The sequence below is a fragment of the Excalfactoria chinensis genome, chromosome 6 (assembly GCF_039878825.1).
Source record: "Excalfactoria chinensis isolate bCotChi1 chromosome 6, bCotChi1.hap2, whole genome shotgun sequence".
Classification (NCBI taxonomy): Eukaryota; Metazoa; Chordata; class Aves; order Galliformes; family Phasianidae; genus Excalfactoria; species Excalfactoria chinensis.
In genome coordinates, this window is record NC_092830.1 from 7,427,705 (window position 1) to 7,446,113 (window position 18,409).

The 18,409-nt window shown below is 39.1% G+C and overlaps 1 protein-coding gene across 3 annotated transcripts in view; it reads left to right on the forward strand.

Moving 5' to 3' along the window:
- Positions 1–18,409, forward strand: part of PHYHIPL (phytanoyl-CoA 2-hydroxylase interacting protein like) — a 47,173-nt gene that overhangs the window by 26,171 nt on the left and 2,593 nt on the right. For all 3 annotated transcript variants that reach the window (XM_072339744.1, XM_072339743.1, XM_072339745.1), the window contains exons 2-4: positions 11,911–12,107; positions 16,131–16,305; positions 17,278–17,395. In XM_072339744.1, coding sequence (XP_072195845.1) covers positions 11,943–12,107; positions 16,131–16,305; positions 17,278–17,395 — 458 coding nt within the window. In that variant the 5' untranslated portion in view covers positions 11,911–11,942. The remainder of the gene's footprint in view (positions 1–11,910; positions 12,108–16,130; positions 16,306–17,277; positions 17,396–18,409) is intronic.

Here is an 18,409-nt window from a genome sequence, read left to right on the forward strand (position 1 = left end):
GAATGATGTGGAATATTGACAGCAACATTACAAAACCATGACACCCAGAGATGACACAAAATTCAGAAGTTACTGTTGTTTGTAATTACTGTCACTATTGTTCCTCTCCCAGGTTACAGTTTGGAGAATTATGTAAGAGAAGGAAACCAGTGATTTGCTTTATCTTTCACTTCAACTCACTATTGTAAGAATATTGTCATAACCAACGATGCCACTAATTAGCTGGACTTTGCTGGAAACTGACTATTCAATGTTCCTGTGTCAAGAAATACAGTTATTCCCATTCTTCCTTATTGTTCCTTAATTTTTAAAGTCATTTTACTTCCTTGTTCCTCCTTCCTCATCACCTTTTAGTGCTTTTTGCAAAAAAGCACTAACAAAAAATCTGTGATTCATCAATAACTCTTTTATCTGTTAAAGACCGGACTGTGTGTGACTAGCTGTCTAAATCTTGTCTGCTCTTTTATCTGTGCCCCTAGTTGATCCAATTATTGTTCACTGAAACTCTTACAGACCCTCTGTAAGTCAACTGAAATTCTTTGTGATACTTAGAAATTCTTAGGATCCACGTGCAGAAGTACTTTCCCAGTACTATGAGCTGATACTACTAGGTTGCGACTCAAAGATATATTTTTTGTAGTTAATTTTCACCCATTGTTATAACTAGTGCATTTTAGCTGTTACTGTTTCACAAATGTCCTTTTCTTTGTGTCAGTGTGTGTGTGTTTTCTTTCCAATTATAATTTCCAAGTGCAATTTTATTTATTCTGAATCCATTTATTACTTTCTGTATTCCAAGTTTTGTGTTTGCAGGTCCTTCAATTTTAATGTCATCTGCTATAGAGAAGGGTAATCTCTTTTTTCCAAGCATTCATAAAAGAGCTTATTTAGGAAGAAGCCATGGGTTCCATGGCATAGCCCATTAGACTCCTTAACTCCTTGCATGCTCTGCAATTGTTCAGCCCTCCAGATTGGAAGTTCTTAGTAAATGCAATGGCAAGAGGAATCATTTAAGGAAGAAAACTTTTGCTGCCTCCAGCATTTATGAAGTTGGACAATCTCAAACACAAAAGCTGTGTTTTTCTTGAGTAAACATTAAGCTGTTAGTAACTTCGTTGTCTGTTTCAGCTTCTATCTTAAATTATACGTAGCAGTTTTCTTCTCAGCCTGCTAATTAATCTGATGGTTCTGCTACATCTCATAAACTGTGTTCTGGGCTCACTTCTCTGAATTTTCAGTTACACTGCAGTCATGCCTGTATAACTAGATCAGTGTGTGCTATGTGCTGCTTCAGCTTTTACAGGATATTTCCAGTAAGCTTTCTGGTTTCAGAGCCATAGGTTCTTGAACAAGAAGATTGTTTTCTCACATAAGGAAGGGAAAAGAGGGACTATCATGTCCTTATGTAGAGATGTCTAGAATTTCTTCTTTTATTTTTGAATTGCTTTGACAGACATCACTGTTTTAAATTATCTCCAAAGGCTTGCTGAAACTTACCTTCCTGACCTTGGTATCATTTGCCATGTTAATTTTCCCATTTTCTCCCTCAAAGATCTCCTCTTTTATAGGTCCCTTGTAAATTTCTCCATCTCTTGCTATTCATAGGTCATATATAGCAGGGTTGACATCCCCAACTATATCTACCCATAAGGTAGATTTCACTTTCCTTTGTGTTGCTGAAGTAGCATCAGTGTCTTTAACCAAAGTTGAGGAGATAATCTTTAAAAGTCTGTACAGTTTGGGCTTGCTTTTCTTAGTCTGTTTTGTATTGTAGGTATGTCTGACATGCTCCAGCATGCATGGTCTTGTGTGTTTTATGTGACTTTGGAATGCTGTTTTTAATTTTAGATGAACACAGCACAGAATTATCTGCTCTTTTCTTATGTCTCGATGGAAGTCTGAAGTGTTATTTAGAAACACTATTTACATTGTCAATCCATGATACGTTTATAGAAATATGCCACTGTCACAGTAAAGTACCACAAATGAAATACTTACGATATTGGAACAGAAGAAAGCTTGGCTCCAGCCTCAGTTCCTGTGATTTCCACACTGTATTTCATTATACAGTGAAGAATCTTTTATTTGACCTTGACAATGTTTCCTTCAGCACAGAAGGTTTGTTTAGAATTCATTGTAGTGTTTGTAGCTGATCAATTTTCGCAGTGGTGTTTGTAGTTGAATCATTAATCCATTTTATTTTATTGTTTTCACAGAATGTTCTTGTTTTATGTATGCTTGAATGAGTAAGCTGTTTTGTGTGGATGTTTTCAAAAACAATGATTAGCTATACTGTTTTTCTAACCTAACAACAATTTCTTTGAGCCTTGGCAGTTCTTGCTGCTGTCAAAAAGGGGAAACCTTAAAACTAGTTCGCTGTTACTTTTCTATTCCTACAGAGTAAGTGGTAGTAACAGTTATCAGAGTTGCCCTCTCAGTCCCAAGTACAGAGTGGTATCTGGAGATTATCTCTTCAATAAGCCAGATGCAGCTGGCAACATTAGGAGAGAAACGTGGTCTGAGGAATTCCTGTGTTACACTTTGTCTGTGAATATACTCTAGTTGGAAGAATTGTTTGCCAGAGGTATTCCGTATGTTTATACATTTATTCCCTGAGCTGTTCTGTTATGTTTGAGAAAACTCTGCGTAGAAGTAAATTTGGATTCATAATTCAGCGCCATCAAGACCTTACGAGACTTATACATCAGTTTATGTAAACTAAGGAGTAAAATTAAGAATAGAGTATGTAGCAGATTGTATTTCCATGCTATTTTTAAGGTATATCTGGTAACATAAAAATTGTGTACTTTTATGATGGAAGTTATGCTGGTAATTCTAGATAGTAGTAAACATGGATTTCAGAATGGCAGTGCTTCTGATTAAATTGCTAACCTCTAAGCTTTCAGTGTAGTTAGAAGGTACATCTCTATTCACAGGAGTTGAAAACCCCTATCTTCTCAGGGATTGCATTACATCAAGATTTTGTCATTTGCTTGTGGGACATAGTGAAATTTTAGCCGGTGTCACATGTTCTCTGGTGACACAAGTGCCACCTTACCCTTCCCTAAAGGACAAATTTGAGCACTAGGACTTCATACATACGGTTTGTTGGGATTCTTTAAACTCTGCCCTTAAGTAGGCTTTGTTTTCTGTTCTCTCCTGGCTGGAGGCACCTGAAACTACAGGTCTTTCTTCTCTGTCTGTGAAGTGCTTTGTGCCATGCTTTGGAACCTCAACCAATTGAATAAGTTAATAGAATTACAGAATCTTAGAATATCACACATTACACTGGAAGGGACCCGCATGGACCATAACATCCAGCTCTTCTACACAGGACCACCTAAACTAAAATCCTGTGTCTGAGAGTGCTGTCCAAATGCTCCTTGAACTCCAGCAGCTTGGTGCTCTGACCATTACCCTGGGGAGCTTGTTTCAGGGCTGACCAACTTCTGGGGAAGAACCTTTTCCTACTACCCACCTGATGCTCCCTTGATGCAGCTTCATGCCATTCTCTCTGGTCCTGTTGCTGTCACCGAAGAGATGAGAGCCTTCCCCTCCCATCCCTGCGTGAGAGAGCTGTAGGCTGAAGTGAGGCCTCCCCTCAGTCTCCTCTGTGCTGAACAAACTAAGTGACCTCAGCTGCTCCTTGAGTGCAGGAAAGACAGAATTAGGTCCTACATGTGAAAAATGAAATACTGATTCTCTTCCTTCTATTTTTGTATATTCTGTAATGCTCAGCTGCTTTCTGGGTTGGTTCCTTGAGCAAACCATCAGCAAACTACCTAGGCTGTCTGGTGAGGCTGTCAGTGCTAATTCAAGTGTGCAGTGCTTGAGATGAAAGCAGAAAGACCATACAGTGAATCCTTCAGTGCATCTTAGAACACTTCTTATATTTAGCTCACGTGGTAAGGAGTGTGAATTGGGAAACATTACTTACAGTGCTTGTATACGTTCTAAATCCAAAACGAAAAATAAATCTGACTATGAATCATTTTTAAGTAACAGATCCAAGGAGACTTTGTTGACTTAGTGGATTTGTATTAGGTTGTGCAGCTATTCCTCTACGGGAAGTAATCTCATTTTATCTTAGCTCAGTCACAATTGATTCCTTGTTATGATCCGACAATTATATGATAGCTGGGTGATAAGACTACAGAAGACTTTGTAAGAGAAACTATTTAATGTGTCCAGCTCATACGTTATATGTGTTTAATAATAATTTGGGTGCTATTGAGGTCTGCAGATTCCCAGTGGATTTGAATCTGGTTGTTCAGAGTTGTTGTACATTTCTTTTAACTCAATTATGTCAAAATTTGAGCTTGAGTTTTCTTCTGTTTATTTGGGCATCAAGGAACCTGCATGAGATGTCTGTTACAGATGCCATCAGGGAGGGAAAATGATGAGCTAGAGTCAAGTTTCCTCAACTGCTGGGATTACGTAACAATTCAAATCACAGTTAAAACACAAAAACTGGTGTAAAACAAAGTTGAATTCTATTCCTTACAAATGATTTATCTGTGTGAAAGGCAGACAGCAATTACTAATGCTTTGAAGTAAGGAAATGCTCATTCATGCTGCAGGTTGCCAGCGTATCCAGTGAGTCACAAAAGCCCACTCCCATTGAGCACCCTGCTTTCTGAAGAAAAATAATTTGTAAAATTGTGTTCTCCAGCCATGACTTCTTCCTGCTGCCCTTCAAGCAGTGAGTTTTGCCTTTCTCTGCAGGCTTTGCTTTGCTTGAAAGGAATGTGGGTTTTAAATGAAAATTCTTGTACAGTCAAGTCAGCTGTAGTTTTCAGACAAGCTGGCAGGTCAAAGAAAGCTCATGTGAATATGAGGCTGCTTCGCCTTGCTAGACTTGAACTCACACGACCTAACTTGAGATAAGTAACACATCTTTAGTTTTTGATTAAGATGCAGCTGCAGTAAATGGCACAAGTTGTTGCCAGTCAAATAAGAACAAGGTAAAATATGTATAAGTGTGAGGTTCTTAATAATCAGCTAAAATCAGCTAATTGGTGTTTGTTTGCCTATCTGTTTTGCTCAGTGAAATGTGAAAGTAGAAATCATGTCCAAAAGGCCACTTGTTTCTCTAATACACAATTAATATTAACAGCAGTAGAAGATTAAGGGCAGTGCTTTGCCCTTGGTTACACTGTTAGGCGAAGAGCATTGGAGCAATTAAACCAGTGACCTAGAGCAGTGTAACTTGGATAAGAATCTGTCCCCAAGCAATTTTTCCAGGGTCATACAGTCAGTGCCTTCACCTATTAGATCTGTTTTCTTTCATTGTGAGTCTTGGAGGCATAGGCTGTTCCACAGCCTCAGAGAGAACTGTTCTTGTTTATTCATCAGAAGAGAAAAACCTCATATTCTAAGAAGCTCCAGATCCCTTCCTGCTCCAAAATCCACCCATATCAGAGGATTCTGTTACATTATGAGAAGCTTTAGAATGGATGAGTGTAATGTAGTAAATAATCACAAAAGGTAACTTCAGCTAGCTCTTAACTTCTGTGATACCCCCTCTCTCAGAGAAAAGAACTAGGTTCCTTGGGGCAAAGTTAAATGAGCGAGCTAACTGTAGGTACTCAGACTGTCCAATTTAGAAAGCTCTCTTGACTGAACAGAAAGTGAGCCTGAGGAGAGTGGTGTCCCAAGGCCTTTGTTGATAGTTTCTTTCTAAGCATAGTAAAAATGAGTGGTTTCCACGCTGGCACATCATATCAGTAACGCCCATGAACATCATTGCAAAAAATTTGTATCACATCTTCTACACATCAGTCCTTGATTTTTAAATTAGAGGACCATCTTTTGCATAGCATTTATTTAAGGTGTAATCTATGCTATTATGGCAGGAGTGAATGTTCTTGCTTTTTCTTCAGTGCTGCGTCTGTTGTTGTCTTTAAGTGTTAGATAAATGATTGGGTTTTGTAATTTTTAAACTCAAAGAAGTATATGTAGCCCAACAAACCCACTTTGTGAGTATTTTGAATCTATGCCAAAATTTATATATCTATTCCGCATATTTTTTTCTGCTACTAATTACAGTAACTTTTTCTTACAGTTGTACTTAATTTCCTGTTTAACTTGTTGCTGCATCCAGCGTTTGCTGAGAAAATGCTGGTGTTATTAAACCAGTCCTGTAGTGCTGCTGGCTGTCCATTTTGCATGCTTGCATCACTTATTCCCATTGGTGCGAGTGGAAAACTTACACATTTGAGGAGAGTAAGCTCCTGAAGACCCATCAGCACAAGATCTCAACTATGTGATATTCAAGTGATTTCACCATGGGCAAATGAGGATTTGATTTGAATTAGTATTCAGGCAGATGGATCTACGAGCCTTCTTCATGCAAAGCGAGGCTGCTTGAAAATAGTGTTTTAGTCTGCTAGCTGACAGCAGGCAGTGAGAAACGAGGTTGGGGAGAGGTTGGAGCACTGCTCAGTAGGAGCTAAGAACTACACATTTGTTGCTGTCAGTTGCAGGATTGAGATATTGGTCTGCTCCTGATTTGTCTCATGGGACCACTTGTAGAGCACATTTGTTCTCCATAGGAGGAAGAGTTGAGCCCTTTCTAAGCATTTCCTTTTCCTTTCCTTTCCCCAATACAGAAACAAGAAAATGTGTATTGCATTCACAAGTTCATTCAGCCTTCAGTTTCTGCCAGTGGCTAAGTAACACTTCAAGAAATAGCTCAGTGAACTTTACATTGTCACCGTTCTTCTATGGCATCAAGTGGACTGCAGTCAACTGTACTGAGGACTCATTTGTGTTCACAGTGTCTATGTTTGTTCTTTTCATTTTGCAATGTATGCAGCAGTATTTCTGCTGAACTCAGTGGTGTAGATTAAGAGGAAAGAGCTAAATTATGCCTTGAGTTAAACCAAGTAATGAGAATCTAAATGTACATGAACATTTTGAAACCACTCTGTAAATATATACATTACAGTTCTAAACTAGTAATGCTTGATTTTCAAAACTGTTTTTTAAATTTTGGATAGATTAGTGCATGTCATATTAATAGAAAATGCACAGCAGTAGTATATCAGACATGGGGAGGAAATGAGGAGAACAGTCAGAGATGTTTATAGCAGGATTTGTAGAGTCAAGGATTAGTTTAATAAGGATGCTTACTTAGAAAATATTCTTAAATATGTTTAGATAAATACAAAAAACTGTATTAGGAGTTAGTCTACCAGAACTCTGTGAGAGAGAGACATTGAATAGCCCGAAACAATTTGCTCATTTTTTAACATGAAAAGGTGCACAACTGAGTGATGCACAAATACTACTTATGTGGCTATCAGTAGGAAGTTGAACTCTGAAATAGGATAGCCCTGCTGGAGAGTATCACTTACATGGCCTAAGAACTGTCAGCCTATGTGAAGCTGACACCTCACAGAAAAATCTGCTGCTATTGCTTGTTTCTTTTTAAAGACAGTGCAGTGCAGCCCTTCCTGCAGTGTCTTTTGTGTGACAGCAGCACAGATAACCCCCAAACTATCTGAACCAGCCTAGAGAACTTAGATTAGTGTGGACCAACGTTGTGGTGATGTGGCATGACATCTGTTTCACTGGCTTTCTTCCCATTGCTGCTTGTGGAATATGAGTGACTTTGCTGTGCTTTTGGCATTCCCAGTTTCTCAGTTTGCTTGTTTTGGTGGTTTGTTTGTTTTGTTGTTGTTGTATAAATGCAAAAATAGTTTTTGTCCAGATATTGGGTAAGTGTCTGGTATGGCTGAATCTCAGTACCTTGAAGAAGGAGCAATGTGAAAATCCTTCTTGTTTTGTTTTGTTGGACACTTCCCCCAGTGTCTAAATTTGAGCTGCAGGTAGATAGTGATGTTTACAACTATATTTTGTCATCAGATTTGTAGGGGTTGAAAGGGGATCAAGAGATCATCGAATCCAATCCCCCACTAAAGCAGATATCTTACAGGTCATACAGGTAGGCAGGTGACCAGGTGTATCTTGAATATCTCTGTAGAAGAAGACTCCACCACCCCTGTGGGCAGCCTGCTCCAGTGCTCCCTCACTTTTTCCACATTCTTCCACTTGTTATTATGGAACTTCTTATGTTCAATTTTTAGGCCATTACTCCTTGTCCTATTGCTGCACACCACTGAGAAGAGCCTGGCCTCATCCATTTGCCTCCCACCTCCCTTTAGGTATTTATAAACGTTAATTAATCAATTACTGAAGAGAAAATGAGTTCAGCCGACCTTTCCTTCTTTTAATCTTTCTGAACTTAATGAGCATTGTTGCAGCTGAATGAATATTTCACGAGTTTACTTCACACTTGAGTACGTGTAATTCCCCTCACTCCGACTGCAATATTAGTAGTTTTATTTTCCTCTTGATGGGTGTCTATTATGTCATTATCAGTCACTTGCACATTCTGTTTTCTGTCCTGTCAGGATTTCTTTTGTGGATAACAAACAATTAGATTGTGAAATGAAGAATGAGCAGGCAAGTATTCTCTTGTCCTGCTGGAAAGTTCTGCATTTTTAGAGCTAAGCAAAAGGACTATCAGGAGTGCTCAGTACCTACCCCTTGGTGTCTGTGTCCCCATTTTTCTTTACTGTCTTGCCACTGCTGCAGATGTCATGGTTCAGCAGCTTGTTTTGAGTGATGAGGCAAACAAAATTTAACAACAATTAATATATATCTTTTTAGCATGAACTTAGCAATTTCCAAGTCTTATCATTTGTCTCCAGTAAGGACAGATGAAAGCCGTGAATGTACAATGGGATTTTTTTTGCCTTTTTTCCCCCCATTCAGAAATAATTTATGTAAGTAGAAGATATAATGAGGATACTAAATTAAGTGTGTCTGTGTGTTTATAAATAAAATCGGTTTGTTATCCATTTGCCAGCATTTTGGCTCAGCTGCAGCAGTGACTATCATGACTGCTTCAAAATTGATGAGACAATTTAACTTGTAATTTAACTCTGGATATGGTAGAGAGAGATAAGCCTGTGAATAGGACCGTAAAACATGAATCTCGCAGTTCTCCAGCTGATCTCAGTAAAGCTGGAGTTTTGTGTTTATCTGGCTTTGAAGAAATTGAATATCTTATGCTTCCAGTGTAACCTATGTACACTTGAGTGGTCTTTGACTTTTTTTATAAGGGTCAAGAATCAACGAGCCCTTTAGCTCATTGCTCATTATAAAAATAAGCTTTGTTTGTTTGTCTAAACTGAGGTGTTTCTGCAGCACACAGAGATTATACGCCTAGGTTTTTTTGGCAGTGAAGAGCAGGTTTGTTTGGCTTCTAGCTCCTGTATAATTTTCTGCCTGAAAGAAACCAGAAAGCAGTGTTTCTATCAAGACCTGCAGTGGCATCCACTGTTTAAGCAACATGAACGTGCAAAACAAAGCAGCCATTTTAATTGGAAGCTGATGTGTTTTAATTTGATATGAAGCTATTCAGAACAACATTTTCTATGCCACTTCTATTTTCAGTTTTTTGTGTGTTGTGATGTTCTGACAAAGGAAGATCAATTTACCCTCAGTGAAGTGGGAAGACAAATAACATGAAAGCAGATTGTTCTAAGTCATTTTCCATCTATTTGGCATCCTAACCGTACTAACTTCCTTTCAACTGGAATTTTGAATGCTTTAGGGCAAATGTATGCTACAAGGGCTGCTCCAAAAGTTATGCCTTCTGTTTTATTTGGCTGTATGGCAGTAGGGGTTGAACCTTACGACGAGTATGCCATTACTTTTTGTTGCTGTGTAACAGATGGCAGCAGAGGGGCAATCTGACAAATGGTGTCTGACATGGAAGCGTGTATGAAGAAAAGGTGCCACACTGAATTCCTCCATGCTGAAAATCGCCACCCACTGGCATTCATTCACGCTTGCAGGGTGTTTTTGGAGATGAAACAGTGGATGTGAGTATGGTGAGGCTGTGGCTGGTGCATTTCATCTGTGCTGACCAACGTGAAAGGCAAACCATATTCTGGATGGCCATGCACAGCTGTCACACCACTAAAAAATGAAAGTGTGTCTTGGTTAGCTCATCTGGGCAAATCAGCTAATGGTGGTGTCTGTATGGAAAAATAGTGCTTTGTAGCTGAGAATTGCTCCATCACATACAGTCACTGTGCTCTTTGTATTTGTTGTAGCTTTCATAGAAGTAAAATAGGAGGCATTCCTTTTGGAGCGAGCTCTGATTTTTTGAGGAAGTTCAGCTGCTGTTTGTCATCTTGGTAGTTTTCTTGTTTCCCAGTGTTTAGTTATTTACTTGAGCCCAATATGAAGAAGAAATGTAGACATGCTTTCCAGTATGAAAACCAGTTCAAAGCACAAGAGAGAAAAAGGAGAGCAACGAATGTGTTGTTAGTCAGTTACATCTGTGTGTGAGGAAAGGTGATCCAATACCTGCACGCATGGACATTAGCAGTTTCCTGTACTGTCTTTCAGTTATGCATTTTGACATTCAGAACTACACAAACAGGTATCCAAATATATTCATGCATTTCAAATTTCACAGATCCTACATAATCTAAGTAAAATGGAAACTGGAATTTTGCTTGCTGATGATTCAGAGATATTTTATTTATTTCATATTCTTTGTGTTTATTACATATCTTTGTATTTCAAAATCTTTAAGATGATTGCTTGTCACTTAGTAATGCAAGTGCTTTTATTTTCTCAGATGTATTAAAAATATTTGGAGATTGTTTTTTCAGTAAATGTACTCAAACTGTTCATTTCTTAAGTAAGGGGGGAGGTAAAAGGATCAGGAGCACAAATATCTAAACTTGTGTATAAGATGCTTCCACTTATAGGTGTTCTTTTGCTCTTTGACAATCATTTGTATGCTCTGTAGTCCTTTCTCATCTGTTACTTTATGTTTGCAATCTGTGATGCTTTGCTTACCTCCTGAAGTTTAAACTATCTTGACTATTTATGACATGGCTGGAGCCAATCAATATAAAATATAGAAGCTCCCTTTGAAGCAGAGAAGTTACACGTTAACATATCATGGATATATATGGCTGTATATGTGCTCACATCCTTATTTTGTTATTTGTTGTGCTGGAGCCTTGAGTTCAACCAGTTCACCAGGAGATTTGAGAACTTCAGCACCATCACCACCATCTTTTGCTTTAACTTTTTTACCTGCTTATTTCTTTGTTATCTTCTCTTTTTTATTTATTCACTTTTGACTCGAGCCTGATGCAGTGCAAAACCCCCTAGTGTGTCTGAGTTTTAGTGATCACTGTATGCCCTGCAACAAGGTTGCCCTGGAACTAAAGGGAGACCTCATTTTGGAATCTATAAAGCCCACACAAACTGCCATGTGTATCATGTAGGCAAATAAAACAGAGAGAAAACAGACAAGAATGTGACACCAGTGTATACATCCTTTTTACTATGGCTCACTAAAAGGACCATTGTGTTGATTGCTTAATTGTGAAGGGAAGTATTGTATAGGTGTGTATATGCACATACCATCTGTAAACCTTGAAGAGGCTGGTTTTACTTTGTACCTGAAAAATACTTTCAGGATGAATGTGATTTCTGTTTGTCCTTGTTTCTCTGTCAAGTATGGATAGGACCATTACATGAACTGTAGACTACACTGGTGTCTTAACTATTGAAGAACTAGAAGTCTTCAGTTATTTCTCATTCTCAAAGTGTAACTACAAACTCAGTAGTTACGGTACTGACCAATCTGTGAAGCCCACTTTGTGTTATTAGTACTTATTCAATATTTGTAATCATTGGAATTGAGGTTTCCATAACTGTGCCTTACTGTTACTTCTGAGTACCGCCTGTGAGGTTTTGCGAAAGACTGTTCAGAGTTGTCATCATATTGGACCACAGAAAACCACTATTCAGTAGGCCTTTAAGTTAACTAACTCATGTAACTTAGATCATGCTTATTTTTTTATGCAGGAAATAAATCACAAGACAGTGGGATTGCAGAGATGGAAGAACTTCCAGTCCCACACAACATCAAAATAAGTAACATCACGTGCGATTCCTTCAAGATATCCTGGGACATGGATTCTAAATCCAAGGACCGCATCACTCATTACTTCATTGATCTCAACAAGAAAGAGAACAAGAATTCCAATAAATTCAAACACAAGGTAATTTAAAAGTCAGCGTGGACATATGTGGCTTTACATAGATGAATCTTGGTGTATCAGTTAGCCTTTCAAAAGCAGGTAATGGACATCTGGCCAAGGTGGGTTTAAGTTTATCTGACTGATACTGTTTTTTTACTCAGAACACCTATGCATCTACTGTATGTGCATGTACATGCAAATACATTTGTTTCATGGGGAACTGAATATTACCTCTTCTGTCTCATTTGGAACTTAAGCAGGTTTTTGAATCCATGCAATTTACTTTAAGGCAGGAATTTTTATTCCTGACTAGTTCTTAGTCATTATTTAAACAATTTATGTATTCTGTGCTTGTCCATAATCAGTGACAGACTGATGAGAGCAACACATGTCGTTTTAACAGAAGAGTCAAAAATTCTAATGCACTTCTAGGAAGGCTTCCAGCAATCTCAGTTTGTAGTGTTCAGTGCTGTGACCCACATATTCATCTGGTCTCTTTCGTCAAACCACTAATGCAGAGATATATTGAATATATTGCTGAGTCTGTTGTTATCAAGTCCAGAAAAATTTGCTTCAATCTCAAAATAGATCAAATACTGTGATGTTTTACAGAAATATGGAATGGGATGGAAGAGGAAATTAAATGCCTCAACCATCTGCAAATAAAAAATACTTAAGTCTTAGCAAGATCTCTAGAAGATAAGGTTTGCTTAGGCACAGACAACCTGGGCAAACCATTTGTACCTGGGAGATTTACACAAATATGTTATCCTTTCAGTGCTTTATCTTTTGCTGAATACATATTCAGCTTGTTTAGGGTGCATATTGTTTTATTATTTGTGACAGCTGACATCATGTTTGGGAAGGAGGAGATTTGTAGTAGTGTGTGAATGCTAGAATTCTATTAAGACTGTATCCTTTTCTCGATGCAATTTCTACGTGTTTCCAATTTTTTTTTAAATATTGAAGTATGATTGTTTCCATGTGAAAAGCAGAGGAATGAGGCTCAGACATACAGCAAAACTAGACAAGAATGGAGTGTTGAATTCCTGCATTGTGTCATATGAGCGGACTTGGCAAAGGGAGGGATAAGATGAAATGGGAGAAGACTGAAAATTGAAATCTGCTTCTTTGGCATGGAAAAGGAACAGCAGAACAGGATTCCGTTCCCAAAAAGGAGTGAGGTAGTGTGAGTGGTTTACCTTGCTGCTTAGTCATTCAGAGCTGGCAGGTTGTTCTTATTGTAGCCTAGGTACCTTTACTGTTGTGTATTTAGAAGCTGTGGTTGAGCAGTTGTCTGCAACTCCAGGTTCCTGACTGTCTTTGAGCTGGCTTGTAACTTCCTTTGCTCTTCTTTGGGGCCTCAGCCAGGAGTAGAGGTCGCACACCTCGCAAATAGGCATGCAGACAAAACAGATGCTCAATGCATTCTTTGCCTCTGTCTTCTACATCAGTGATGGACCTTGGGATTCTCGGATTCCCGAGTTGGAGGGCTGTGACTGCACTAATGATAAACTCCCAGCCAACTGCAAACTTGTGCAAGATTTGCTGCTCCAGCTGGATATGCCTATGTCTGTGGGGCACAATGAGATTTACCACAGGTTGTCCAAAGAGCTGGCTGATGTCATTGCAAGACCTCTTTCAGTTATTATACTCAGTAATCTGGAGAGTTCTCAGTAGCTGGAAGCTGACAAACATTGTCCCAGTTCTCAAGAAGAGCAAGAAAGAAGACCTGGTATTTACAGGCCTGTTATTCCTATACCTGGTAAAATTATGGAAAATATTATTATTTTTTTCTTTAGAAGCCACTGAATAACACCTGAAAAACAGTGCTATCAGTGATCACAGCCAACACAAGCACACAAGGTGAAAGACCTCTTTAACAAATTGAATCTCTTCTTATGACAAGATTACCCATGTAGTTTTTCCAGAGAAGTGAGCTGATGTAACTATTCTGGATTTCAGCAGATTTTCCATACAGAATTCTAGAAAAAATGTCCAGTGTACAGCTAGACAAATACATAGTGCGGTGACTGAGCAATTGGCTGGTGGGTCAGGCTCAAAGGGTTATAGCAAATGAGGTTACATCATGCTGGTGTCCAGTCACTGATGGTGTTTTGCAGTGTTCCATTTTAGTGCCAGTTTTCTTTAAAGTTTTCATCAGTCACCTGGATGCAGGAATTGAAGCTATGCTAAGTAAGGTTGCAGATGACACTAAGTTGGGAGGAACTGTTGACTCTCTCAAGGGTAGAGAGGTCTTACTGAAGGAACTGGAGAGCAGCCCTGTGGAATGGGATCTATGGAACGGGATCCACAGGATAGTGGTCTCAGCACCATGCAGCCCAAGTTCAGGGAGCATTAGGACTCTCAGACATAGGGTTTGAATTTTGGGTGGCCCTCTGTGGAACCAGGAGTTGCATTCAGTGGTCCTTGTGGGCTCCTTCTAATAAAGGATACTCTATGATTCTACAAACAGAAGAGATGAAAATTGAGACTATCCAGAGAACTTTCTAAGTATTGCTTATGAAATGAATAGCTAATTAAAAAGAGGAATATCAACGTTGGGAAAAGCAAATTCCCCCTTTCCCCCTGTGCTCTCCCTGTATCCCATCCTATTCTCACCACCCAGCCACACAAGAAAGTAACCTCTCTGAGTAGTTTTGTGGCTCCGGCTTCTTCTGGTGCAGTTGGAAGAGCTTTTGATGCGCAGCTGGGAGGTAGAGCTTTGAGGCAAGGCAGTAGTAAGGCTTTAATGTTGTTTGAACACTGACAAAACTAAACCAGGACTGTGTTACAGGCACAGACACTAGACTTCAGGTGGAGGCGGTTTTTATGGCAGCCAAAGAAAAGGCAACAAGAAGAATAACGATTGTTAACTGTAGCATCTGCTGACTGTATTAGCATGGGTAGATTCAGTCCTGTGGGATGCTTTTACAATATAGTTTGAGGGTGGTAACTTAAAATATCACTCGGAGATTTTTATTTCTTTTTCCCTGTATTTTTTTTTTTTTTAACATTTATTTCAGTTTACGGATCTAAGTTCCTTACAGAGACAGTTTCCTCCAAGATATATGTTATTATGAGAATTAGCACAGTAAGAAATCAAAATAACATAATCTGACACTTCTCAAATCATGTTTCAGTTCTCATAGTATCATAAGCCGCTGGCTTTACAGTTTCTTACTACAGAAACTGAAGGAAACATTATAAAAGAAAGGTATTTTTCCTGTACTAGAAAACAAGCAAAAATAATTATTTTGGATTTTGTTTTACAGATCACAAACAGTCTCTTTCTATTCCTTTTTTTCCTTAAAGATCTACTATACTAGTATTTGTAGGTGGACAATTAATATATGTTATCTAAAATGTTTACTTGTCACACGGCAGCCAGCCATCTTCCTGTTCTGTGCTGGCTGACAAATAGTCAATAGGCATCATTTGTTCTTCTCCTTGGTGGTCTGAGCTACAGAAACTGTTTCAACAACAAGCAACTGTACTTCTGTGTTGCTCTATCATGTCCTGCACTGACAGAACAAAAGAGAAATCTGAAATGCATGAAGGAGCAAGAGGTGCAATGGTGAACACAGAACATCCAGCTGTATGTTTGGCTTGTTTCTGCCATTTTCTGTATGTAAGGTTAATTTGAAATATGTGGAATTCGTGAAACTATACTGCAATGTGTTTGATTTTTCTCTGTTGATTTTGGAAGATACCAACAGCAGCAATGTATGTGGACATGATGAAAAAAGGAATTCTCTTTGGTTACACTGACTGAAAGAAAAGCTTGGCAATGAGAGCACAAGAAGCTCTTTAGGTTAAGATGCCTTTATGCTCTGCTTGCACACTTAAGCAGACCTTAGACCATTGCCCTAGATCATCCTGTTAACTTTGCAGCACTAATGGACTGTAAGATGTAGCTAGTATTTACACGGAAGAGCCCAAGGAGAGCTGGGGATTATATTAGGAAGGTGTCAAAGTCATGGTGTGTTGGCTTAGTTGCTGTGCTGACTTTTTTGTGTTGTTTTGTTTTCTTGTTCCCATTAGGATGTACCCACTAAATTGGTGGCCAAAGCTGTTCCTTTGCCTATGACAGTCCGTGGGCACTGGTTCTTGAGCCCAAGAACAGAATACACAGTAGCAGTGCAGACTGCGTCGAAGCAAGTTGATGGCGATTATGTTGTTTCAGAGTGGAGTGAAATCATTGAGTTTTGCACAGCAGGTAATGTTTCTGAGAAAACATACGCCATAGGACATATGCAATTAAGGCCAGCTTTGCTGCATGAATGGATTGGTCATCTACCAGTACGATGTAGCCTGGTGGGCTTATAATATTTACACTCGGAAACTGGATTGCTTGCTTTAGGCTCTGTGTGCACTCCGGTTTGGTGTATTAATGAGAGAAAGGAGGAAGCTGTAGTCTCCCTTTGTTCTACAATAGCTTAGATTCCTTGAAGTGCTGTACCTTGTAACATTGCTTCTCCCAAACTAGGCAAGGAGACTGGTGAACCAAAGGGCCGTTTGTGTGCCTCTCTCTGGCTACAAGCCGTTTTGGAGATAAGAGAGTGGCAGATTGTTCAAGACATTCTTCTGCTCCCATTTCTCTGCATGCTCTGGAGCTTGAGCACCGCCACCAACCTGTCTTAAGGACCAGTGGACATACTGTTAGCCTGTCATTAATTTACATGTGCACTGTGTTGGATGATGGTCACCCAGTAAAAACATGTCTGCCTGCATGAAATCTGGGAGCTGACACACGCTCTCTGTGAAGTCTGTTGGTTGAGATGCAGTTGAGGCTGGGTCCTAAGCAATCTGTTTTTAGTTAAATGACTACTAATTTGTTTGCAACCGTGTACACTGCTGGAAGCAATCAATCAAACAATTCTGTCTGAAAGCAAGGCAGTGCTCAGCTCCTCTGCATTTCCCAGCTATATATTCCCTCTAACACAGATAATCCCCAGATGAAAGTGACTAAAGGCTTGTAGGGTATTCATAGGGAGGATCAAGCATGCATGCTCCTGCCATTTGCCTCTTGCTGCTGCTGGAAAATGGTGCTGGACTTGATAGTTATCTATAGCTGCTACACGATGTATGTTGCTAATGCTCAATTCCCAGTTATGCCTGTAGTTTTGGAGAGCATCGTGGTGCTTTTTTTTTTCCTCTCTCATACTAGCAGATTGTCTTTTCTTCTTAGATTATTCAAAAGTTCACTTAACACAGCTTTTGGAGAAAGCTGAAGTGATTGCAGGCCGTATGCTTAAACTGTCTGTATTTTATCGGAATCAGCACAAAGAATACTTCGATTATATCAGGTAAGAATGTAAACATATGCAAAATTGTTTGGCAAATTAAAGTAGTAATGAAAATTTGTAAATGGAAGCAGCTGTGCTAAAGCTGGATCAGAATGTCTGTGCACTACATTGCCTCTTCAGAAGGGAAAAAAACAAAAGGTAACTCATTTCTTCCACTCTGCCTGGCTCAGCACTTAAAATAGGGAATAAAAGTTTTGTGGTTTAGAGCAGAAACTTGAGTATTCACAGGATCTCCACCCTTCTGTGGTCCCTGTGTTTTCATAGCAAAGTGTTTTAAAAACCAAGTTCTGCTCTTGTATTAAGAAATTCAGGGAGAGCTGTGTAATAGTAGGAATTGTATGTATAGTTAGATATGAACTCCTATATGTAGACAAACACCTATCTCACATATTTGCTCTCTGAATACATTTTTATGCCCAGATGCAGTAAATGGGGCTCTGAAATCCCAGCCGTAATTTACAGATCATGGTTTCTTGGGGAGGAGGAATGTTTAGACAAATTGAAAAGACTGTTCTTCAGTTGGAATGAAGAAAGGGGATAGCTGGAGATAGGTTCCTTATTCCTGCATGGAGACAGTGTGATTTTACACACACAAGCAGAAACATCATTACAGTAAAAAATACTTTTCAATGGAAGGAGTCAAAGCTTGTGTACTGGCTGAGCAGGAACAGCCACCATGCAGCAGTAATTTGCTGTTAGAAGAATGTGGATTAGAGGTAAGCAACATGACAACCTCTGTTTCAGTACTGATGATGATTCTTTGATGTCTATTAAGTGGCCTGGGACTGCTTTTGTGCCACATAATTCCAGCTGTATGTGTGTGTGTGTGTGGTACTGTACAGAACTAAAATACCCAGTATGTCCACCTTGAAAGAGCAGACTACACCACTCTTGAAAATGTTTCAGATTTGTAGTCATGAGTATGAAGGGGACGCCAGGATTGTCTGGTATATTGAAGAGCATAAAGCTTGCTCCTAGGAATTATTTTGTTGCATGTAGTGAGAGAGCTGCTAA